The following is a 27,547-nucleotide window of genomic DNA, read 5'->3' on the forward strand; positions in this document are numbered from 1 at the left end:
GGACCAGGATATGTGGATTCAACTACTGCTGCCCCGATAACACCCAAGCCATCCAAAAAAAAAGAAAAAAAGAAAAAAAACACAAGCCATAAAGGGATGTAGGGGGAAATTTATCGGGCTGCAGCCTGGACCAATGGTGACTTTATCTATTTGTGTGCAGAGGTGGACAGCTACATTTCCACAGTGTGTGTCTACATGCCCCACTGTGTGAGGATGCATTTATATGACTGTTTTTCACTATACATTGTGTGCATGGATAATAGCGTCCAGACATGTCTCAACATCAGTGCCTATACATGCATTTTTTCCTTGAAATTTTGTTTATTTTATCAGCTCTTTTGCTCGGGTTGATGAGGTTACCAAATGGCAGCATGCATTTCTTTTCCTTCCCACCAGTGGGCAGCTCCCAGCAGCCTTTCTACAAAGTCTAAAACCCAGCTGCCTCCCTGTGGCTTCCATAATTACACCACCCATCAGGACAAAGAGAGATGAGGAATACCAATGAGTAAAGAGAGTTAGAGTCCATGCTGCAACAACAGTGTGGACTCTAATTTATATGTGTGTGGACAAAGCTTCGTCATGAGCGAGGAGCCAGCTCCAAAGATGAAACCACTCATGGGCAATGGAATACAACAGCTATTCCATACAAATACAATTACACACTATTCGGCAGTAGGAGGTAGACAAGGCAAAAGACCCCCATGCAGAGAAAACTGGATGTCAAATAAAATTTTATGAACAGGACTATGTTTTTAAATCTCTTTTATACTGCACAGATTTCTCATTCCAGCTCCCAAATTGATAATTGTGGCATGTTGCCAGTTTTTGGCAGCTGAAAATACAAACAAATATTGTAATGCAAGATGACTGTAAGGATATATCTAATCAGTCATTTCAGTTCAGAGAGGAACTATATTCCAAGCAGAGGAAACCAGAAGAGAGTGATGAGGCAGCAATCATACAGAACGTCCATCTGAAGCTGCCAACTTTAAGCGCCAAGGCCTGTTGGGAGAATGAAAGACTCATCTGAAGTCTTAGACCATTATCTGGACGAGATTCTGTAACCTTAGGGCAAGATGTTCAGTAATAGGTCCATCCCAAAGGAAAATAGTAAGACAGATAGGAACGGAGATGTATAAAACTCATCAAAAAGAGAAATTTGAATCCCTTTTTGACAGAGGCGATACAGAGAACGAGTCCTGTGTTTTCATTGATAAATGGTTGCGGAGAGTGAGTGGGCATTGTGCCTCACTCTATCATCCAAACAACAGTATCTCTCTCAGGGAGTCCTTCCGTTTCCAAACCACCCCTACTGGCTGTGGCTTTGGACAGATTTGCCAAGCCTTCTCGCGTGTAGCCGCCAAACACAGAATTATCCATTGCCTGTCTGCTCTTTCCCTCGTTTCCCTCTCTTCTTCCCCTTCCTATTTCTCTCCTTTAGTGGAATGAAGCCACTGACAGGCAGATGGGCAGATGGGGATCGACAGTGTTCTCTGGGCCGAAAGCTAATTGGGAGAGACTGGGAACGGATTTGGAACTGCTGAATGGTCCTGACATGATGAGAAAATCGATGCACACTTCCAGTGTATTTGCATCATGCTGAACTGAGAGACCACGGTCTAATGCTGTCTCTGCTGGTAGTCATTAAGAGTTTTGTTTCAACTCTGACCCCTCAATGTGACAACTCAGCTCAAGACTGATTGAAACGAGCGCATCAGTCCATGTGGGAGATGGGGCAGTATACCCAGTGTTTCTGTCCATTTCTTATGACAGCCAAGTGCCCGGTATACTTGACTTACTACACTTACTGTAAAATGACCTTCTGGGCGTCTATCCATAACAACCATTAAAAAAAAAAGAACATGTCATAAAATCATGACTTGGCAGTCCAGTGTGTAGTTTTCTCCCTATGCCTGTGTCAGTTTTCTCTCACAGTCCAAACACATGTTTCTTAGCATTTCTTCTAAAAGCCGATCAGAACAGCAATCTCAGACACAGGTTCTTCCTGTGCGGCTGGCTTAACAATAATAGTTAGTAAGAAAAAAAATAGCATAGGACGTTTGTAATTTAAAAAAAAAAAAAAGGAATTCCTTTAATTGTGATAAATAGATAGAAACAGAAACTGATCAACAAAGTTTCAACAGCAAGGAGAAATAAAAGGCTAAAAAAATTTTTTTTCAAATGGGTAATGCTTTGGCCTTACTTCAGCTTACCCTTGGTTGCCTTAGAAAGACTTAGAAAACTTTCTTGGCAGAGAATACATTAATTACAAGTACATTTATTACCTTCTCTTTGAGTTTTCACAAATATCAGAGTATTGAAGTCTTGAAACAAATAAATCTGGTTAATTGGAAACATTTTTAGAAACAATTTGTATAATTATAAAATCATCCTTTATAAGAATATTGATGAATTTCTGCTGTCAAGATGTGAATCACATGTGATTAATAATAATAATAATAAATGGCTCATGTGTAAATGAGTGTGTCGCATATCACTGCTTGGTCTCAGTTATCTACAAGTTGCAAACATCTGAACAATGACTGCACCGAGAACCAAAAATTCTGATGAGTTACAGTTATAGGATGTGATTCATCATTGAGTTCATATGTCGTTGTAAATCTGTTATAAATTGTGCACACGTGTGATATTCTAGAAAAATCTTCATCTTCAACAAAACACAATATATCTATGTAGCACATGCTTCAACGAAGGTGATATGGACCTCCGATATTACAGATGAAAACAACTGGCGGTGCTGCAGGTCCGTTCATACTTTGAGAAAGAGTGTTGGGGGGAGAATGGAGAGTTTGAATCTGTGCTCAAGAAAAAAGCCCACCTGCAGTTTCTAAAATGAGAGATGGTGGAACATAGCATAAATGCAGTGCCTCAAAATCTGTAAGCCTACAGGGGACTGTCTTTCCCTGCATGGAGCAGATTGCCCTCATAATTTTCCAACTGTGAGACAATAGAAAAGTGGCCACTGATTTTCCTAGAACTCCTTTCTTCTTTTGTATCAGGTCTGATTGTATACTACCTAACAACATCTCAACAATACCTGCCACACAATAACCTGTGTTCTGTTTATTGGAGATCCAAAATGAATCTTTGCAATCACTGCCAGACAGTTTGTGATAGAAACTTGTCATAAATCTCATAAATTCTGACCCACTCAAAGTGGCATATTCTCCTATTCTACACACACATATAGTAGTTCCTAACACATGTTGTTATAATACTTGTCCATGAAATGACCTGAAATGTATTGTCTCATAATTACAACTTAACAGTGTCAATTTTAGGCTACACAAAAACACAAATCTCTATCCTAATGAGAACATTTATGCAATCTCTATTTAAGTGTTTACATATGAACACAAAGCTGACACAACAAAAGCAGCCCAAAGAGATTTTTCAGTGATCGTCACAGTTTCAGGGTCTGGCTGCTGGGCTGGGGTCAGCATCACCATCAGCTTTATCAACACGCTGAGTTTTTGGCTAGCTGTGTGTATCATGCTGTGCAGATACTTCCAAAGAGCCAAAGTTGTGTGAGCAGCATAATCCAGTTGTTTCTGTTATGGACGCAGTTTGCACTTTACCATCACACTCATCTTTTTGTGCTGTGAAAATTAAAGCCATATCTGTTTCTCTGCAGATCTGTCTCTTTTTACATACAAATTAAAATCAACTGACTGTATCGCAAGTGCACAGGATGAAGGCCTGTTTACTTGATTTTTTTTCTTTCTATCCACTTCGATAACTAAAGAGCCTTTGTAACCTAATTAATGTCATTATTGTAACTGTAATTACTGAATTTCTTAGAGGAAAACATTACATTATTACATTATTGAAAAATGTAATGTGAATAAACTTTGTAAATTATTTTGTAACACACCCAAAACTGCTCTTCATAATAAACCTAGACGTACAGTTACATTATAGGCTACTTTCTAAGGAAGGCGAGAGCCCTCTGGGGCGTGAAACTGAACTGTGTTACATATTCCTCCTTATAGTATTTAGATGGTGAGATAAAGGTCAGAGTTGAACATCACAAACGCTCACCAACAGACTGCATCGATAGACACAGAAACATTCTGTGGTTTGGGTGAGCTGTTATATGTGCCCCAAGTAACGATAACTGTGAGCAGATGGGTTTAGGATGTGATTTCTTTTTTGCAACATTTATTAAATCACTCAGATGAACTCAGTTACGGCTGTGGGACCATGCAGTCTCACCTTATCCAGAATCACACCTATGATACATTTGATCCTTGGGACTTTGTGGATAGTGCAGTAAATGTCATAAACATGATGGCTTGTTCTTATCTTTGTAGACAACATTGAGTTCTTAACCTGTGCAAAATTTGTTCTGTTGGACAAAATAATATTTCCAGTGCCCCCTTTTTTCAGCACTTAGCAAAAAGACCTGGCAAAATTGGAAGTGTTTAAGAATGTAAGACTGAAAACTTTGGCCAAGATGTTAAACAAAGATGTTAGCTATTAGAAGTATAACAGACTATAAGTTTACCCTCACTCCCATTGTTTTATGCGGAACAAGCATAGCAAAAAAATAAAAGGTGCAGAATCTCACAGCGACTGAGAGTTAGAGATGAAAGATACAATGCTGCTATTGCTGAAAGGACAGAACGAGTATCCCTTTCATTTATGGCATGGACAGAACAAGTGTCCCTCTCACTTATTGCTGTGTAGGGGGAGCAAGTGCTTGCATAAAGGTTTTATCCAAGGCAACAACTCAACATTAATCAGAACAAGGGGTAAAAATCTCCCAGTTGTCATGGAAACATCCACTGCCCTGGTAACATTGCCCTCATTGTGACAGGCACTTCTTTTACAACGACAGGTGAAATGAAAAACAGCCAAGTCTCATTCTCTGCCAGTCAGCCATTATATATGAACCCAGCTCTCCCCCTCTCTCTCTTATCCATTTCACATCTTTTATTTGTTGCTCCCATCTTAGGAAGACAAACCTCCACGTCTACCTTCCTTTTGCTCAAAGAAAGCCGACACAAACTCAGAAATTGTTTATAGTGCACAAACAGCTTGCTCCTGGGGTTGTGGTGTCCCAGAAAGCCTTGCAAATGAAGTGGGAGATTAGCTTTCTTAGATCCCCCCCAACCCTTTTTTTTAAATTCCATTCCAAAGACAGAAGAAATGCATGCAAATGTGTGAATGTTGATGATCAGTGTTTCTATGGATTTTTTTCCTTCTGTGTAACAGACCATTTAAAGAGAATTACTGTAGTGTCTCGAAAGAAAATAAGGAATAGCATTTAGGTCAACGGGGGATGTATATAACTGATAGTGCTTACCCAGACGCTTGTTCAATATAGCCAGGGTATCTTTCTGCTACCTGCCTTAACTTAACATAACATCATCAATGTATAGGCAGTGACACCAAAGTGGCTATCAAGTCAGTCAGTTAACAAAGCATTTATCAATCTAGCCATCACATGAAAGGAATGGTGTTGGCAGGATCCAAAAAATCATAAATATGGATTATATTGGTGACAGAATGTTTGATATTTCAATAAATAAATAAATAAAAATAAACCATTTAAGGAAAATATGAAGTGGAAAAACACAGCACACACTGTGTAACAACACAGCTGCTGTAGACAGATCGGAGGTATGAGTCTTTAGAAAAAGAAGGAAAAAGCACTGTTCACTGGTATAATATTCAAACCAGGGTGTAAATGTGAGTGTGGTTTAAGCACTTAAGGTCAACAGTGCTACTATATACAGTATGAATAAAGTTTCTCCTAATGTTTTGCAGGGAAGGAAAGCTAGTGAAAAGGCTTACTGTGTAAGTTAACAAACTTACAAAAATCAAGACTTGCAAAAATCAAAATTTGATGGATTATAATTGTTACAACTAGGCAAAGACAAATGAATTCTTAATAGAGCACACAAGGATGAAATTCAAGCAATAAATTAAGGAAACACAAGATTCTCAATACTCTCACTACACATTGAGGACTAATAAGGGGAATGGGACATGGAAGAGTAACAAGGTACATGTGAGTATACTCACGGGAAATGACTGACATGAAGTAAAACTAAATTAAGACACAAGGAAATAAAGACTAAAAATACAACAGGAAACAATAAATGAATAAATAAATGACCGAAATTGATAACTGATAACTCTGTTAAACTAAATAGTAACTAAACTAGCCTAATACCTAATACCATTAGCGGTTTTCGATATGGGCGACACGGGCCCGGGGTGGCATCATGGTGGGGGGCGGCATCACGGGCATCGGCGAAAAAAAAAAAAAAAAAACTGCTCGTACTCATGCTGCCCCGACGTCATGCCAGCGCATATTGTGAATGGTACAGGCACCGATCGGTTTTCTATCTACATACAGTACAGAATATAGAGACACGAGACGACGAGGCTCCAGTTACAGCAGTGCAAGTAAACAAACAATAAATATAAGAAGAGTAAGAAAAAAATATACAGTTTAGGACTCGGGGTAAAGGGATCAATAACAATTTAAAATTTACAGTTTGATGATTTAAAGTCTCACACACAACCCATCGAAAGGGGGGGGCGGCTGCCAAATAGAGCACATTTCATTTATAATGTTGTAAATCCAAGTCCATTATGTTGTGTGAAATCTCAGAAAAGCACCTTAGACAAAGTGAATCTGTGAACTAAGGTGTAGGTGTGTTAGATTATGTTGTGGTGACCTTCGAGTTGGGGGATTTGTGTTCATACTGGAGTGCAAAATTAAAACCAATGGAAGATGGACAAGAAAAGTTCAAAGCCATCAGGTCCTCAGTCTCAAGAGAAAAAAAGAGGAGGAGAAACGAGCAAAAGATACAGGTAAGCAGATGTGTCATTGGATAATGGCAGGTCATCCTGAAACAATCAGAATCAGAATACTTTATTAATCCCTAAGGAAATTATGTGGATTACAGTTGCTCCAAGAAGAAATGGTAAAAATAGCAACAGTAACAGACTAAACTCCAAACAATACATTATGTTACAGATTTTAATATTAATTAGTCATTGTCAGTTGTTGATTTGTCCTGTTCACATTGTATGACGAACTATGATGGCTGTTTGGTAGCCATTTGCATACAATGCATACTCTCTCTCTCTTCATATGTGTGTGTGTACAACAGTTTTATGTTAATGTACAATCCTTAATGTTTTGTCTGTGTGTGTGTGTGTGTGTGTGTGTGTGTGTGTGTGTGTGGGGTGGGGGGGGGGGGGGGGGGGCGTGGCGCCAGAGGGAGTGTTCGCCCAGGGCGCCAAACAGGCTAGGACCGCCACTGCCTAATACTACACTAACCTAATAAAAACTGGCACCACTGAATACTAGATGGAGCAAGAAAATTAAAAAAGAAAAACATGAGAAATTAATAAATTGAACAGTATGATGGACAAAAGGAAATCCTAAATGAACCACAAAATACAGAGAAAAAAATCAGGAAACAGAATTCCTAAAAGAATAAACTTAAAAAATTAAAACCTACACAAAGCCATAACAAAACCTGCAGCTTATGATTTGGATAAAAATAAGTTTTAGTTTTTATTCTTTTACCTGTCCTTTTATGAAGAGTTGCATGAGAAGTTGCATCTAAATATCTATATTTATGCCTGATGTTCATCAAAGAAAGGCAAACTATTAAAAAACTGTACTTCATTTTTAATGGTTACATTTAAATACTTTACCCCCCTGCTCTCTGTACTCAGAGGTCCAAATAATCTTCCAGGAGTGGTGTCACTATTTTCTGGAGAAAACAGCATTGGTTCATCAAACTGGTCAATGGGTGGTTATTTCATAGCTGCTGATCTCTAATTTGAGCATTATCCGCTTAGGAGAACGTTAAGTCTGCAATATAAGTTGTCATGGCTATGTATCCAGGTAAGAGGTGAACGCCTTCATAACAGGATTAACCCTGAAGTTAGCTGGATAAGCTCAAATCCAGTTAACAGTACAGGCAACTAGTGAACAACATTTACAGTATACTGAGAATAGTATTTGGCTTATAATCAGTTTAAAAGCCTGAACAAGAAAAATAAAAGCACCACACTAAATAAAAAACAGCCTCAAGTGAAATTAAATTTCAAGCCACTGAAGAGTGATATATACCGCTTAAAAAATAAAATAACATATTTTTAATGAAAGTTGGGTTACTCCTGATGCACGACAATGCCTTATAAGTTGAAAATATGAAAGGAGTTCCTGGAGGATGAAGGAATTGATACCACTGACAGGCCTCCATGGTCTTATGACCTAAAAACTAAAAGAACACGTCTGGGATATTATGTTTTGGTCCATCTGATGTGATTGTTACATGAAGAAAAAATACACTGACAGACTGTATTCTTCAGTTTCTCATATCACACTGTATCAGACCACATTAAGTCACATCCCATCTACATTGTTAATTTAAATCTTCAACTATTTCAGTCAGTCAAAATCAAAAATGAAAAGAAAAAATGTGTGTATAAGTCTAACCATAATCTTGACCTGTGTGTGTAAGGTATAACATAAACTAAACTAAAAAATAAGTAACTTTACAGAACAATGAAAGGAAACAGATTTGATATATTTTGAAGAACTAAAATTCAAAATAACTTCTTAAAAAGAACGTCAACAAATAAACTATTTAGGTGCTTATATTGGCATAACTGGAAATCAAAATAGATGTATTTGTGTCACATATTAAACTTACATGGTTCATTTAGTATGTTTCTAAAGCACTGGCTGGATCTATAAAACCAAAGATTTGGTAAAGTAACTTATATTTTCTCTTGTTAAACTTACTGTCTAGTGACAGTAGTGGATTACTAAAGATCTGTAGCACTAGTGATACAGAAGTGTCCTAATTACATCGGCGTATTCCTTTAAAAGAAACAAGCTAGTGTAATTACTACATTTGGGTGTCTCTCTTTTAGACTTTGTTAATTCTTTTAACCCAGCAGAGGTGTACACTTCCTTGGTCAAGTTTCTGAAGGCAGGTGTGGTCCTGCATAACATGTATTACACAGATCAGGCCTTAAGTAGATCAGTTCATTTTGGAAAGTCCACTGTTAACTGCAGCAAGGGAACTGTTTAGTGTTCAAGTGTCTACTTGTGGGTATTAACCAAACCTCATATGGAAAGTAGGCCATGCAAATGATGCCGAGCGGGCCTCTGGAAAGAGAAGGCTATAGAAAGACACGGATAGAACCAAAAACCCACACAGAAAAAATGGGCCACACTAAACCACTTAAAAATAAAATGAAATAACATAAGAAAAACACACCAAAAATATTCCTCAAAGAGAAGATACAAAGCCAATGTGAACAAGAAATGTGGGAGAAAAAAACTGTAAACTGGAGCAGACTCAAAATAAACAGATTTATGCTCACTGCTCAAGGAGTGTAATGGTTAAGCCTGCAGACTGCAGTGTAGTGGTGACTCACTACATACACCAGTTAGAGCACAGAGCCTTGAAAGCTCCAAGATCTCAGGCCCACACAGCCTTGGAGTAACCTGGGATAAGAGACGAGGGTAAGGAGCGAGAGGCTCACCAAGCTGTTACACAAACCACCAAAAGCTAATAACAACTGTGTTTTCCACATTTTTCCTAAAGAGGGATCACCCTATCCACTGGTTTCCCAAAGACGAAACTACACCCAGTATACAGTATAATATTTCTAAATTAGACATGTTAAACTACATTGTTGAAAATGTTCATATCAGTAATAAACCTTTTTGTTTCCACTTTAAATTTAAAGAAAGATTGTGCCATCCAAAATAAGCTGCAGGATTTTAAATCTAATCTGAAAAGGAAGTTCATAGCAAAATGCCAGCCAAAGCCTCATCTAATATGGTGACTAAGGTTTGACATTTTAAGCGTTATTATGAGGAGGGCATGAAAGTAAAGGGGATTTTTAGCATCTAGAATTCAAAAGACATCTTTACATCAACCATTTCATAGTCTGCATACAAACTATCTCCTCCTAACTGTTAAATATATATATATATACATATATATGAAGGTAACGGTGGTCCCCGTGGTAATCGGAGCACTAGGTGCGGTGACTCCCAAGCTAGGCGAGTGGCTCCAGCAGATCCCGGGAACAACATCGGAGATCTCTGTCCAGAAGAGCGCAGTCCTGGGAACAGCTAAGATACTGCGCAGGACCCTCAAGCTCCCAGGCCTCTGGTAGAGGACGCGAGCTTGAAGGATAAACCGCCCGCAGGGGCATGCTGGGTGTTTTTATATATATATGTGTGTGTGTGTGTGTGTGTGTGTGTGTGTATTGAATTGATGCCAGATTGATTGATGGAAATGAAAATTATCAACCTACATAGGACGGAATTCAAAGCCACCCTGAAAATGAAATTGAATTTTGCCGAAAATTCATTTAAGCAGCTCAAAATGGTGCTCAGTAGTTTATATGGCCGTAATATGCTTGTATGCATTAAAACACTGGGGCATGCTCCTAATGACACTATGTAATGGTGTCCTAGAGAATCCTCTCCCAGATTTGGATCATGGCATCACTGAGCTCAAACTGAGGAAAAACCTGGTGGCGTCAGAAATAATGTCTTTTTGGGCATTGTTTTTGTTTTGTTTTGTTTTGTTTTTCTTTTTTAGTCATTTTCAGTCCAGTCCTTATACCTGACCATCAATCTTAACTTTAGGTAATTATTTTCTGCCTGTTGCAAAAACATATAATTTCTTCCCGCTGGTTTAGTTAATCTACAAAAACAGATAAACATAATTTGGCAATATATTTATGCCTGTCAAAACTTTTTTAAAATAAATTTGGTTCTTTGTTAGTTTAAGGTGTTCACGAGAGATATGTTTACAGGTCTACAGCCATTTATAAAACACAGTGAAGGATTGGTTTGGGGGTGTATTTCAATTTTGAATGTAGAAAAGAACCATCGGATTTTGCCCTGCCATGCAATACCATGGCCATCACTCATCAATTGGCCTCCCTACAGCCTGCACCTCAATATTTTTTAAAAAGTGTGAGCTCACTTTGACAAAGAACAGAAAAAAAGACAGCCAACATCCAAAGAAAAGCTTTGGAATGTCCTTTTAGAAGTCTGGGGAAAATTCTACTGCATGTTGCAATAAATTAGTGCAATTTGACGTTTCCCTATTCTGTCTTCCTCTCAGTTGATGTACATATATATATATATATATATATATATATATATATATATATATAGATATAGATATAGATAGATAGATAGATAGATAGATAGATATGCACATTTGTGTGTATACACCTTTGAGAAATACGAGAAAGAGGGATGGTTTGGGGGAATAACGATTAAAGACATGGAGAGAGTGAGAAAGTAAAAACTGGCAAGTGGTGGAAGTGCCGCAGGGATGCAAGATGACCTTGATACACAAATAGTCCATCTTTACTTGTGAAAAAAGGGAATTTGATGAAAATCCCTTAAGATATGTATCACCTTATGGTCCACTGTTAGTGAGGTAGTTCTGTTTCAGGTAATTTTCACCTTTAAATCAATCGTTTTTTCATGTGTTTTCTTTTGAACCTGATGGAAATGTGGGAACGGAACTGACTATGACACATGTGCACTATTAACAAAAACCTCATTAACTTGAACTTGAATTGCTTTTAGGAGTAGAATACAGTGTATAGTAAGTTGTGAAGCAAAACTGAGAGACAGTTGAAGAGACTGATGTCTCTTTATAGCTACTGCATACCATATCTGGTTCTAATCATTTCAGCAAACAGATTTTTTTCCCACTTATCCAGCAGAAAGAGTTCAATAGTAGCATAGATATGGATATGATAATTTGTTAAACCTGTTTTAAATTGAATATTGAGCACAGTTTTAAGATTGCATTTAGTTTCCACAAACTCCTGTGTAAAATATTTGCCTCTTGCCAGTTGTATATTCTTCAATAACTATAGTCTCCAGTGTTTAATTCTTACATGTGGACAGGTGGTGTACAATTGGAAGGCAAAAAAATGAATGATAAGAGAAATTGTACTAAGAATAACAACAACAACAACAACACCAATAATAATAATAATACAACTAATAATAATAATAATAATAAAGCCAAGAAGAAGAAGAAGACAAAAAAACTCTAGTCAACTGCTTAAAAACAGGAACATTTCCAGTTTTATCAAATCAAAAAAATCCAGTTAATCGATTACTGGTGCTTTGTTAATGAAGAATATGGTAAATCAAAATGCCCAAAATAAATAGTTTAAAGTTGTTTTAGGTTAATTAGATACATCAATGTATGAATTTTGCTTTGTTGGTAAAAACAAAAACGGATAACATAATTATACAGCTCATTATAAAACCAGCATAGTGCATGAGAATGTCAACAGTTAGTCTTGATCAGTATTCACAGCACAGTCATTTTGAATGGTCATTGCCACTAGTGGAATAACTGCCTCATTATTCTGGGCACAGAGCGAGTGGGCTGGTTTTCGTTGCCCAGCGTCATTAAAGTCAGCCTCTTTGGTTACAGTTACTGCCATATTCAATTTTCCAACCAAGCTGGAGGGATGCATCCAGTGCTTCTCTGTGCCAGTGTTTGCAGATTAGGGTTGTGATCTGCAAGCAGGAGGTGCATCGTTTGGGCCATTGTCCCAGTCATCCAGTGACCACCTGCATTGTGAGGCACTACATACAGTACATCAGTACATAAAGGTGTGCAGGCAATCTCTGCCGCATACAGCTGTCAATTTGTATGGTCCTCTAGTGGCAACACAGGCAACAGCAGAGACAACCATAGCTTTGCCTAAGCTGCACTCTGCAGCACCATGTGTTTGCTTATCACCTCGGAACATACTGCCATTCGATGAAGCCTAAAAATATGGTAAAACAGACAGACCAAGAAACAGCAGGAGAAAGTGACAGAGAAATGTAGATGCTGCAAAAAGAATAGACAGCTTATGAGGAAAAAAAGAAAAGCAAAGGAGGAAAGGAAGCATCAGAAGATTGGTAAGTGCGTCATGGATGGGAGAGGGACTAATTAAGGAAGGCTGGATTAATTAGGCTTCCAGTCTGCCTCCCTCTCATACTCCCACCGAGCTTCATGCCAGCTCAGGCCCCAAACCAACTCCCAAAAGCAAGGCCTTGTATTGTTCCACAGATTTCCCATTCATTCAAGGGAATGTGTGTTTTCACTGTCAGTAAAGACCACCATGAGGCTTAAAAATACCCTGGATATGTGGTACATTACACTAAGCACCTAAAAAAAGGACAGAAATAATCTCTCATTAATTTTACTTGCATATCTACATAAAATGTGTTGGAAGCCACATTTGGTTACCTTAAATTTCAGACAAGACAACATATCTTAATTAAGCCCCCAGACACACACACCTAGGGACTAAAGGTTGCTAAGAAAAAAAAATGTCCTCCCTGACTGATTGGCAAGTGGCTGCTGGAGGTTGAAAGTTGCTAGGTGAAATTGGAAAGAGGGTACTGCACCAAAAACCTCCTCCTTGTGATTGCTTTGGCCACTAGGGGATTGCCACATTCAACTATAGTTTACATGGAAGAAATTGAAAATATATAGCATTTGCCTTCAAAATAAAAGTCGTGCCTCACAACTGCAGCAAATAGTGGTTTTTATTGCTCTTTTCACACTTTCACTACTGTTCAGGGAGCATTTGGTGTGTTTGCATAAACATCACCATCCTCTATGCAAACTGTAGGCAACACTGGCAATCTGTTAGTGACCAAAGTAACTGCAAGGAAGTGTTTTGTGTATGACTGTATAAGAGCTTGTGATAAATTTCACCTTGTAACTGCAAGCAATCTCTAGCAACCATTTGGTGAATGCACATTTTTCCCAAGTGATTTGTGTTTGCGAGGAGGTCACTGACCACTGGCTTGTGGAAGTGGGCCCAAAAGGATGTGTCCTGTAATTTGCAACTATACCACATTTTTAATATTTGTATTAATATTAATTTTGTATGAATAACATATCTAATAATACTATTTGTATATTTTATATGTATTTATATTTTTACACTCTTTAGAGATTTAATATCTTTGGAGATTCTCTTTAATCACCCTTTAATCATCATCTAATAACATATCTGCAGTAGGTGGCACTCATAGGGATCATTCTTTCTGTGGAAGAAGAGTCATATGATCTTGACCAGTAACTGACCAGTCATATGAACAATTATTTTTTAAATAATTGGATGCAGCTCAGAGAATAAAAAACGAAAACAGTTTCTTAAAGATTAATTTAATTAAATTCTTGATTAAAATCCATAAGATTCTCCCGTGTGTTAAGATAGAGTTGTGATATGATAATTATGTTAATTTCTGTTAAGGTATTACTAGTCAGTTGTTGCGAACTTTTTCATGTGACCAAGCTTGCATATATATAGTTAACCCAGGATTTCCCAATCTATGTTTCACACAGATGCATGTTCTTGCACACAGATTATAGTGAGCCTTTGTAGCCTAGTGCCACCCAATACCAATGACATTCCCTTCCTTTGAACTGGCCTTAAACTTCACAAGGCCAGTTCCACAAGGAGATATGGAGCTCCTGCTTCATGTGTCCTCTTTTTTTTAATTAACACATGTTCTTGTTCTATGCAGAACATACAAAGGTTGATTAATTTCTCCCAAGATAAACACACATGCAAACACATTTCCTTCTGTTCTTAAGAGATTTAGCTATACTGCATAATACAGTATACTATAGATTATGTGTTGTTTTATCACCCCTTTGGAGATATGCGTTGACTTCACATGCTCTATTTGCAGTGGACAAAAAGCAGACTCACAAATAGATAGAAGTCTTTACATGGCTACTGGTCCTAAGAGAACTTTCGCATGTTATGCTCATCTTTTTTCTTCTCCCATTCACCTATTTGGCACATTGAATTAATTTAACACCTGCTACTCATGATATTGAACTAATGTACAAAGTGCTAAAAGTAAGCACAAAGTTGACTATCCAAAGTCAATGTGAAAATCATAGGTGTGACGGGTGTGTGTGTGTGTGTCTCTAAGTGTACGTGTGTTCACAGCAATACATCTCTTGATGTTACCCCTAAATTCCAAACTCCTTGATGTTGATGACAGAGAAACCCTCTCCAAGCCAGAATGTAATTAAAATCTGCCTTTAGCTTTCCTTCACATCACATCCTTGGCTCCTTCTAGGATGGAATATGATGGGATGAATATTTATTGTGGGTCTTGTCTCTGAAGGGCTGCATGGAGAGGCTTGAGTAAAACAAAGTAGGGGAAAAAGCTGGTTTTGCCATTTCTGGCCTGATTGACGCTCCAGCTTGCAGCAAGTAATTCATTCTTAGAGGGAGGCACAAGTACCCCACTCCTTCTCCCAGCACAAGTTTATGATAATCCTAATAAATTATGATACGCTGCACAGACATTAAAAACTGTGATTGGCACTAAATCAAACACGCTGTGCCTCTCAGGTCAGAGAGAGCTGAGTTAGTGTGTGTGTGTGTCTGCCCTGCTCCCCCTTCCAACTATCAATTTTTCTATGTCCTTAAATCCTACATCACTCCTAGTCCACCTACCGATTTCTCTCTCTTCTCTCTTTTTGTCTAGTCCTGTCTTTGGCTCGACTTGTAATTTTCCATTGCTTTTCTGTGCCCTTTCAGTAGCACACCTTTCTTTGCAGCTGACTTGATAAATCTAGGTGACAGTGTAAAATGTTCCACTGGAAAAGAAAAAAAAAGTCTGAGAAATAGAGTACGGCCCTCAGTACCCTGGGAGTGTGTGTTATTGTACCTTCTTCGTATTTGTCATGATTCCCTGCACTGCTCTGTATGTACCTTTATCCTTTCTGCAGCTGATTTAATTCATGCTTGAATGGATAACCAGATTGACACTCACTACTTTAATCTTAGTCAAACACTCATGTGCACTCTGCAGATTATTCTACCTTCATCAGCTATAGCGGTCATAGGTCCAAAACATCAATTTGTTGACGCAAATCTGGTTAGCCTGATGTTGATTACTGCCCCGTGCTGGCCCTTATTATGAGGAAATTGGAAAAAAAATCTTCCACCTGCCTTGATTAAAAAGAGTGAGCAAAAAAAAAAAATTGCTTAACTGTCTAATTTGCAGGTATTTCATCACTAGAAAAAATGTGGGAATGTAAAATTTCATTAGTATGGGTCAAGTACACAACTACTTCTGTAATGGTTCCCTCCTCCGAAAATAGCACTGCTAAAAGTTGATTATGTCACAAGCGAGAAGCTGATCAGACAGATAGTTGGATTTAGATTTATATATATATCGTATGCATAAGTTCAATAAGGAAGAGAATCACTCATCTGCTTGCTTTCCTGGGTGTTCAGCTGCTTTTCTGTTGTTTACATGTCTACCGCTTTCCCACGCTGTCAATTATAATACTGGCATCATTACAAGCCTCAGTCTTCATCATCACCAACACCAGCCTAAATATGTTAATTTCTCTACCTCGATAAATCATGTTCAATTCTTCCAAGTGATCTCGCGGATGCCATTATCTACTACAGACACATAGCCTAGGTGGATTTTTCTAAACATCATCATCATCATCAACATCACCATCATCATTACCTGTGATCATTATAACATTTGAATTGACATTTGAATACAGGCTGAGGCGGTGGTTCCTAAGTAGCGTTAGCAGCTTCATGGCACAATCAATCTTTAACATATTCATTGTTGGTTTTGTCAATAAGGTGCTTTTATTACCGTGCTAATGTGATCGATAAGAGGGACCATTATATTTTACAGTCCTGCTGTTTACTGCTGAACATGACCTCAAACTACATGACATTTCATATGTTGACCATGCTGTACTGTAACGAAGCTTTTGGATGGACTTTGTGTAATGGGAGCAATGTTCTCTCATTGTCATTTGTTTTTCATAAATGCCTTGATTTGGATTGGGACCTATTAAATCTCCCTATTAAAGACAAGAGGCAAAGCAGTGCAAAGAATTACATATCAGTAGGTGGGAGTCAGTAGCCTACACTGGGAAAGAGAAATCAATGCATATTAGCATGTGCACTATTGAAACATTTGGATAAAAACTCCTGATTTCATCTGGGGCTCCTAAATTGCTAAAACTGGTACTGGATGACACTCTTTTTGTGTTTACATGATTTTCTTTACTGCTTAGAAATTTGGGGTCAGAATACAAAAGTGAAGCTGTTCAAGAACAGAAGTGCTCACTCATGAGAGGTGGACATTTTCATGCAGTAGAAGACAACTTGATTCAGGATTAAGCAGTAAGACCACAGTGTGGGATGCTGGAGGATGACAGAGACAGGTAATTAACTAAAAATAATATGTGCTTGACACAGCAGAGAAAAGGTCTTTAAAAGGAAATAGGAGACACAACAGAATGAAACTTCAGAGAATAGCATAGATGAAGGTTACTTTTGTATGTCGACATGAGTGGATGCAACACATGCAGGCAGCCTTCTCAACCACCTACATACTGGAGAAGGATCAGACTTGAAAGGGAGAAGAAATTTCATTAGATTTCCACATCACTATATTTCAGCCACCCACACCCCTTCATGTACATTTTTTATGTAATGTACAGCATAAAAAAAGCAGCAGTACATCACAGAAGCATCAGGAATTTGATGTCTGATTGCTTTTGCTACCTTGTTACATTTTTGATGGTGTGGTGCAACAGGTAGAAATGGAATTGCACTTACATGTGCACATGCCCTTTGATTTAAATTATGCATGTAACATGATTTCAGTGAACTGAATTTGAAAATGACAAAAAGTTAAATGTTCAAGTGTTCAATTTTTTTATGTATTCATTCATTTGTTTGTTTGTTTATTTTTATTTAGTTATTTATTTATTTATTTATTTATTTATTTTGGGGGGGGTGATCATCATTAAGCAATCATTTGAATCCTATATAAACAATGTTTAGTTAGTCTTTTGGTGAGAATATTGTCCTAATAATTGTAGTCACTTTAGCATTATTTACACCATCTCTCTACGTCTCTCTAATTGCACCTACTTTTTCCAAACTGCTTATCTAATTTAGGGTTGTGAGTGGGGGTGCTGGAGTCTGTCCCAGCTGCCTCAGGGCAAAAGGCAGGGTACATCCTGGACAGGTTTCAAGTCAATCTGAGCCAACACAGAGAGAGACAATCATTCACGCTTACATTCACACCTGGTCATCCATCCATCCATGTATGGTCACTTTAGAATAGCCAGTTAACCTGCCATGTATGTCTCTACACTATGGGAGAAGGCCTGCATAGTCAGAAAGAAGATAAAATCATTTCAATCTCAGTTAAACACAAAATTTAAAAAAATCCAACTTTGCAATGCAAATTCTGTTCCAAAGTGCCCTTTAATATAATAAGAACATGGCCACTTTCCTAAGTGCATTGAAAGTTTGACATGGCCACATGGGGTTAGGTTGGGTCTTGTACTGGACTTACTTTATTATCTTCAAAAAAAGAAAGAAAAGTTTAGAGCCATCACTGATCAGAGGATGGACAGCTGTCGGTGGACAAAGGCCTGTGTGTCTTTGTGGACACGCGCCTGCCAATCTAGCTGTCAGGTCTGGATGACTGCCTGATTTCTCTGGCTTTCTAACTGCTTCTCCTGTCTGCCTGTCGATTGCTCCATCATGCTGAATGTTCTTCTCTGCCAGGTTCACTTGCCCACCTGTCTTACTCCACTTCAACTCAGAGAGCCTGCCTGTTCTTTTTGCCTGTTGAACTTGCTGGACTTTAATACTGTCATCACCAGAGAAAGCAGTGGAGAGACAAGATGTTTGGTTACAATAGCTTTACCCCATCCTTGGTTGCTGGTTGAAACTATTGGGATGAATATTCTTACCACATCCATTCAAACTGAATAATGAGCTCATGTTTCATTGCATTGCTCATAGGTAGGTATAAAAGCACTACACAACAATACAAATATTTACTAAGAAGTACAACAAAAATACCCAGAAAGACACTGACATTTAATGGATGCACAGACCTGTGTGATTTTTTTTATACTCTTACTGCAAAATGCTCTCAACCCACACCACACTAAAAAGATAAAGTTTCTACCCTCTCTTTTTATTATAGCAGTTAGTTAATTGGGATGAACTGTAATATCATATAACAACTCTTTCAAGAAGTATGGAATTGGGACTTTTGTTCCTTGAAAGATGCAGTTTTAATTCCAAGTAATATTCTTGACACCAGGTCCCAAGAAACCTATTAACACAAACTATATAACTGACTTTGGAAAGCTAAAATATTTTCATCTGACAGCAACGTTATGCTACGATGACGGCCTAATTATATTTGACTTATTGTCAATTCATTAAATAGGACATCTTTTTCCACCAAGAGCGAACTAGCCTGCATAACTTCTGCAGAAGTGCTTGCTTGAATGTACAGTGTTTTGAAGAAGAAAAGGAAAGAAAAGAAAAGAAAAGAAAGTAAATAAATATGCCCATCACAGAGTTGGCTTGGATGCTTTTCATTTCTTCATTTTAAAGCATTTTGAGCCTGAACAGATGTTCCACTGCTGGTACTTAGTGGTCTACTTACACGCAGATCCATGGATGAGTCATCTTCATTTTCATATTACCTGACCCTAACTGATTTACAAAAAAAAAAAACAGAAAAAAAAAAAAAGATTTGAATTGAATTGCTAACAGGCAAAGTGGTTTGGGGTTTTGGGGCAGTTCAACCTAACTGAAAATGATACTATTGATTAGAATTTTAGATACATTTTTTTTTTTTTGCTTGTTTTTTACAAGTTGTTTGTATAGTGAAATCCCAAAATAAGTGTAACTACAATATCTCACTTCTTTCAGTCCTATACTGTATCTGAGTGCTGAATGAAGATTCACGTACTCTGATAATAGTGAAACAGCTTGCCCTATGTTACGAAACACACAGAAGAATCTAAAAATACTCATTAGGCCTGATGGATAAAATCAGCTACTAATATCATTATGTTTAATATGCTATGCAAAGCCACAGAAATCACCAGAATCTGATTGAGAAGAAATATACCCTATAGCAAAGTGATCAAATTGGCTGTAAGGTTATGTCATACTATAATACATACCAGTGTGATGGTTAGTAGATAGGAGTTTAACTGTATAGAGTCAAGCTAATGATTGATTGATCTTGTTAATGTAGAGGTCTTAGAAACTACAGCATGAAATGGTTCAAATGGGTAAATATGGAAAAAGGGAGAAAAGGTGTTTTCAAAGTGTTTTACAATATTATAAATACAAATTAGATTTATGTTAATTGCTGCATTTCTGTAGCAACTGAACTGTTTCTTTAATATGAATAGTTATCGACATTGCATGTTTTGGGCTAAGAAACAGTATGTGCATGTATTGGATAATAGTTACAAACTTTAGAAACAATTTTTTAAATTGATGTAACTGAAAATAAACATTGGTAATTTTGGGATGTGATATTACTTGTTCTCTTCTAAGTAAATTGGCTGGACTTTATAAAGCAGGCCATTTTTCAACCACAGAGGAGTGAGGTGATGGTGTGGGGGATGGTGGCGTCAATAGCAGAGGATAGTAGCTGGTAAAACATGCAAGAGACTTCTGTAAAACAAATGAGCTCTGCTATGATAAATGGCTTTGAAAGTGAACAGACCAGTAGGAGGAAAATAATAATAATTGCCGTGCAAGAGGGCACAGAGCAAGTACATCAGATCCAAATTGTAAAAGATTTTTTGATGAGTTTCACAAAAAGAAGAAAAGATAACAAAGGCAATGTATCAGGAAGCTTAGCATTAATGATGCACTTGGGTTGCTTTGTAAAAATTGTGAGGAAAAGAAAAGTGGCTTGCCTCTTTTCCAGGTAATGTAATTGCTATATTGGTGATCTAACACCCTCATTAAGCATGGATCAAACAGCAGCGGAGAAAGCAGCAGCATGGAACCAGAGTGTGAAACAGACAGGATTAGTGGATGAGAGAGATGTTCTCTCACGCGCAGTGCATGTTTGAAGTCTCCCACATGGCTAATTGTAGACTGAAGACACTAGCATTGAGAAGTTCAGCCTCCCCACTGAATCACAGATAGCTCACTTGCCCTTGGCTAGCCTCCCAGTGTTTGTGTTGATTTTTTTCTGAGCAATTAACAATCTGACACCATGACCTCGGACTGACAAGAGAGGGAAAGAAAACAGGGAAGGTACTTCTTCCATTTCAGTGCAGGATCTATTAGGACTTTAACCTCTGAAATGTTGACATATTCGAAAGAAAAAAAACATTTAATTTTGCAGCTTTTTAGTATGCTCTTTAAGACTCAAATATTCCACAGAACACCAGCTATAAAAATATTATAACCATATTACAGTGATTATTATAAAGTTCGAGAATCCAGTGCATTTAATTAACATGTGTCTACTATTGATTTAACTCTCGGTTAATCCTATATAATTGGCTACAGATGTTAGATAGTTGCCCTGTAAGAGGCTGACGACTTGTCCAGGGTGTACTCCAAGTTTAGGCCAATGACAGCTGGTATAGGCTCCAGCCCCCTGTAACCCTAAATTGAAAAGCAGCTAAGAAAATGATTGAATTATGGATATGGTTGTGCTTCACTATTCCTCAGGTCTGGACTATATTTTTTTTGTTTGGTTGGATTTTTTTGTACTTTATCACAGTTGTTGTATGAATTATGAATTATGTGTTCTTAATGACTAAATCAATGTCAGATTATTAATTTTCTTTTACTTAACCGATTGTTTAAAACAACTGATAATAATTATTAATAAATAGATTTTAAATATTTTCAAAAGAAGTAAATATCATAGTAGATAAAGTAAAGAAGTAGATATCATATAATTTTTTTAATTTGTATTTTTTTTAATTGTCAAATATGTCTGGGCAAAACAGAATAGTAATGCAGTGACAAACAGCCAGGGTGACATTATAGTAAGTGGGTGACTGTAGTTTGGAAAAGGTCACTAGAAGTATCAGAAGAAGGGATGAGGAGGGTGAGTCAAAAGGGCATGTAGCACTCCTGCTAGCAGGAATTAGTTTCAGAAATTGCTAAGAAAGGGAACGCATGAGGTGTGCTGGTGGTATAATCAAAATCTGTATCTAAGAACAACTTTGTGTACCGTGCAAAAAATGTACATATATGTTGTTTATTTGTGATTTTCGATGGGTCAGCAATGCAGAAAAAACTGGCCAGATCTTGATCGAAGTTAAAAGGCAATCATGTTAGACACTAAAAGCAGAGTGAGCCACTGCCAAGATTAGTGCTGCCATGGACGTAATCCACCACGTATGGTCTGTAAACCTGTTGGTTTGGAGATGCCATACTCATGATGACTACTAAATATGATAAGCTACCAGTGAATCTGATGGAGAACCCTGGAATATTATGCATGATACTATATAATACTATACTCAAACAGTAGTGACTTCTCAATCACGCCCTAAACCAGGGGTGTCGAACTCCAGGCCTCGAGGGCCGGTGTCCTGCAGGTTTTAGATATCACCCTAGGTCAACACACCTGAATCAAATGATCAGTTCATTACCAGGCCTCTGGAGAACTTCAAGACATATTGAGGAGGTAATTTAGCCATTTAAATCAGCTGTGTTGGATCAAGGAAACATCTAAAACCTGCAGGACACCGGCCCTCGAGGCCTGGAGTTCGACACCTGTGCCCTAAACCATACTGTGCTTCATCCTCTATTCTGTTTTACAAAATAAACACACTGCGTTAATGAATACCATACTCATCTGGGAATTTTTACTTAAATGATCAATCAAGTGAGAAGTACATAGAATGATAGCATGGAACTCTAATAGAGTAATATGATATCGAACCTCTTATTAGCACTTTAAGGCACTTTCATATTGATTTTTTTATGTTAAGACATTATCCATTTTTATATACATGCTCAGAGTGCAGCTAGAATGGAGGTGCTCAAAGTATGTTGGAAAATTGCTGTTGCACCATCTTCAGGCAATTCACTAAAAAAGCTCCTAAGCTCCAATTCGTGTCAAGTGGACCTGGAAAATGATAAAGGACAATCATGTGAAGAGGTCCTTGGTTACTATATAGTGATGGAATAGAATCAACTATATAACAGAAATGTTAAGAATAAAACAGGAGGAATAAGGAATGCCCCCACACAGGAAGGATGAACAGACATGAATTGCTATATCCTCAAGCCAGAAAAGAGGAATTGAGGCTGCAAGGTGGGCAGAGTGCAGCTGTGCTGCTGTGTTCTGGCAAGTGATTTATGTCTATGCAAAGGCAACGAAATGTAGAAACAAGATTGGAGCACATTCTGAGATGAACTTAGGACTTTGTGGATGGCTGACTGATAGTTCCTGTCTCCACTCAACAATGTTCTAAGATAGCCCAAATAGATAAGGCTGAAGGGAAGGCATTTTAAGTATAGCTTAAAATTGTTTAAACAAACAGTTCAAAATATTTTATGGAATATAGCTGCAGCTAAAAGAGCTGAAAAAGCCTGAGGCCAAAATGGTATAATTTGACAGTAACTATTCCCTATAGGTGTGGCAAGTTAATTAGGAGAATCTAGAATGGCGCAGCAATAGGCACTGACTAAGGTTTGAATGGAATATAATTAAATAAATGCACCAGTAAACACTGGAAATGATCACAACAAGGAGTCTATACTGTTACATATGCTACCTCTTCACATACCCAGCTTGAATGAGATATTTATCTGCATGTTCTAAATCAATTTTTATTGAACAATTTTGACATATAGTTAATATTTTTCTAAGTAACTACTATTTAAATTACACAAAGCAGCAACAATAAAACCAAACTACATGAGATCCAAAACAACTCTATAATAAATGTTAACTCTTTAAACTGAGTATTTCAGTTTGGGTTGAAACCGCAAAATAACGCAATTCAAATAAATAAATGTAATAACATATAATAAATTAAAAAATAATCAGGTCAAAGTCAATATAAATCAGTATTATAGAATGAAATGTGTCAAGGGGAGGTCAGGGACAGCAACAACATGGCAGCTGCTCTTCTTGTAATCAAACCACCGAGAACTACCTGCAAGAATTACATGTTACCAAGTGACCTGCATCCAGGGAAGCCAGATAATCAGTAAAATAAATGAAAAGAATGTGGATGTTCAAGTCCATTTACTTAAAGTTGAAAACTCTGTATAGAGTTATTAAATCAGACACAACCTGCAACCCACTGAGTAAAAATATATTTCAATGGAAGTGCCAAGAAAAAGAAAAAAAGGGCTAATAATGTCACAGCGTAAAGAATTAAGCTATCTCCTGCACAAGATCACCCTGACACCCATCCTTAACCATATGTTAAAAATGCCCTGGTTAAACAGTCTTTAAAAATACTGCATATTTCAAAGGAAGCTTTGCTTCTGAAGAGAAATAAAAAAAAGTTTAACCAAGAATGATAAGAATGGTACTCAAGAGTGTTGAAGCTACAAGCAAAAGGAGACGACCAGCATTCCCATACTATTATAGTCTGTAAATACTGTTTTTAAGAAATTCACTTGCCTGTGTAAAAGAAAATTCAAAGGATTCTCACTCCTGTTGGAACTATCAAAGGCTGTTTTTTTTGTGTGTGTGTTTGTGTGTGTGTTTGCGTGTGTCATTTTTTTTCATTGCCTGTGTTAACTGAAGTGTGAAGTATGCATATGGTTTATGCATGACTAATCAATTAAGCAAGGGAGTAAACAAGTGAGTAACTTCAACAACTCAATAAGAAAGGAAGGTGGAAAACAGAAGTTCTCTTTGGGGACAATAAGATTAAGTATTTTCTACCAACTTCTCAAGTCATACAAAAATGTGAAGTCACCAACTCAAGGAAAGCTCTCTTCAGTGAAAAGAGTCTCTATTAGCATTCACATCCGGTGTCCATAAGTGAATCTTCCCACCATTCAGCTCTTCTCTATTCACAATACTTCTCATCAAAAACTGAATAATGGTAGAGCAAACACACAAAGCAGAAAGTCTGTGATATGCAAGCAAACAACTATCTAAACACGTACAAATGTCTAACCACAAACAGCGTAGCTTAATCTCAAGATTACGAGGAACAGGGTATGTAATCAGTCTCATTTATCTGTATTTCTGTACCATTCTGTGGCAAAACAAACATTTGCACCTCAGCAGAGATTATGGCTTAAGCAAATACACAAACAACCATGTGAAAGCAAGAGATATCTTTTTATACACACAGTAATGCTGAAGCCATCTCTTTTCATTCAGTAATATTCCATGGGAATACAGTATTTACCAAACCTACTGGGTTAGGTTAAGTAATCAAGTACAAGACTAATTTTTATTAAAGCAATGCAAATAATTACCTCTGGTCGCATCATTGTGGACCGAGTTTTATTTTAGGAGTAGTGGCGGTGGTGTGGGTCATACCTCGCATTCTCGAGAGCCTGAAATGGTATAGGTGCAGGGTCCGGTCCCATTGACAAGCACATCCATGGCCTCAGAATTGGTGGGCTTGTAGTCCACATAGTACTCCTGCAGGGGAGAGCTCAGTGTGCGCTCCGTCTCTCTAGTTTTCTTGCGACGTTTGCGAGCTGCTGCCGAATGCTCCTGCAGTTGCTTGACACTGCTAGGATAGCGCTTCCATGATACATATATTACTAACAGGATCATCGCAACAGAAAGAAAAAGGGCAACACTTCCAGCCACAATCTTGTGGAAAGACACAGGCTCCAAGTCTTGCTCTGGGGGTAGTGCTACAGGTGGAGTAACTGCTGAAGATGTAGGACCCCTAAGAGATCCCTCACCTCTCTTTCCAGAATCAGTGGGTGAAGCAAGGATAGCTGGGCGATGCTCAGTTTGGGCAGGGACACTAGATGGGTTTGGAGGAATACTCACTGTGAGTGGTGTTGCTTGGTTTGATTTACAAACACCAAAAGCTTCAACTGCATCCATCACTTTTTCACCCTGGGCTTTCTTCGGGGAGGCGCAAATCATGGTGGTTTCCTTTGCCCCTCTAAAGTTTCTCAACCAGGCCACCAATGGGCAGATGGCAGGGCCACAATCCCATACATTCCCAGCTAAGCTAATCATAGTCAAAGAGATCCAGGCATCAACTACCTCCTGGGAAACATTGGTCAGCTTGTTGGAATCCAAGTTGAGTGTTTGCAGATTGGGTAAGCATTGGTAAACTGCAGCATCTACTTCTGTCAGCTCATTCCCCGACAGATCCAGTTTCTGGATGGAGACCCAGGTCCAGGTCAGGCCCTGGTTCATAGAGCGAATCCGATTCCACTGCAGGTAAAGAGCCCGCAGATTGTAGAGGCGAGGAAAGTGAGAAAAATTGATCTTTGAGAACTGGTTATGCTCCAGATGCAGCTCAGTGAGTTTGACCAGGCCAGAAAATGCATTTCGAGTGATACTGCGCAGACGGTTGTAGCCCAAATCTAGGAACTCGAGATTTCTGCAATCTTGGAACAGACGCATTGGAATAATTTTAAGAGAGTTTGAGCGTATGTGAAGGCTGAGAAGCTTCCGTAGGCCCTGGAATTGTCCAGGTTGCAAGGCTTGCAGTTTATTATACGAAAGGTCCAAATTACGCAAATTAGGGACAGGGTGGAATGTGGTGTTGTGGAGAGATGTGATCTTATTGGAACTCAGGATCAGTTCTTTAAGTCTGCGGACCCCCTGGAAGGCCATTGCATCCACAGATGCAATGTAATTATGGTCCAAATAGAGCCAGATGAGGTGGTTGAGTCCTACAAACTGGCCTGCACGAAGACTGGCGAGGCTGTTGTATCGTAAAGAAAGGCCCTCACAGCCTCCTGAGAGGTTCTTGGGGACATCACGAAAGGCGCTTGACTCACAGTAAACAATTTTTCCATCACAGCGACAACTCTTGGGGCACTGGCGCTCACTTAGAGATGGATTTGCTGCCAGCCACACCTGCATCAGGAGTTGGACCACTAGCCAGCGACGCCGCAGAGCAGAGCCTATAGTGAGGGAAGGGAGAGGGATAAAACAAAATGGAAAAGAAAAAACAAAAAAAGAAGGGGGGGTTATAAAGAAAAGATTTAATACAAATTCAAAAACATTTAAGCCATATTTTTTTAATTAATTTTATAAACAAATACATTTTTTTTGTATGAGTGAACAGAAAATGTATTTATTCACACCCAGACAAGGCTTTTTACCCACAAACAGGGGCCACAATCTTAGCAGTTTTAGCAGGAACTTCTGATGAAGTGTCCTCAGGTAAACATCAAGTGCTGTACCTGCACTTATACATTTGGATGACTATTTTTACTTATGAAGTCAGTATACTAATACAAAAACTGAACTTTTTGACCTCCATAATAAACACAGGAATTGTTGTGGATGCATCTGAAGGAAAAGTCCCTCACAGTACAGCAAACATATTTGAAAAGCTTAAAACCAACTTCACCAAACAAGAAAGTCAGGACAAAGCATAAGTGCTGTTAAGGATGAAGGATCCATTTTCTTAGTCACTCATCTGATTTACAATTATGCAAAAACAACCTCAGATGAACAATTACACTAAATGTTATTTCTTTA

The 27,547-nt window shown here is 38.1% G+C and overlaps 1 protein-coding gene across 2 annotated transcripts in view; it reads right to left on the bottom strand.

The window, feature by feature from the left end:
- LOC120747358 (leucine-rich repeat transmembrane neuronal protein 4) overlaps positions 1-27,547 on the bottom strand; it is a 103,614-nt gene that overhangs the window by 68,994 nt on the left and 7,073 nt on the right. The window contains exon 2 of one of the 2 annotated variants that reach the window (XR_005699101.1): positions 25,339-26,964. Coding sequence is in view for 1 of the 2 variants with exons in the window: in XM_040053152.1 (XP_039909086.1) it covers positions 25,403-26,964 (1,562 nt within the window). In the remaining variant the exon portion in view is untranslated. The remainder of the gene's footprint in view (positions 1-25,338; positions 26,965-27,547) is intronic. The other variant, XM_040053152.1, reaches the window with a different exon arrangement.

The sequence above is a fragment of the Simochromis diagramma genome, unplaced genomic scaffold (assembly GCF_900408965.1).
Source record: "Simochromis diagramma unplaced genomic scaffold, fSimDia1.1 OVJJ01000596.1, whole genome shotgun sequence".
Classification (NCBI taxonomy): domain Eukaryota; kingdom Metazoa; phylum Chordata; class Actinopteri; order Cichliformes; family Cichlidae; genus Simochromis; species Simochromis diagramma.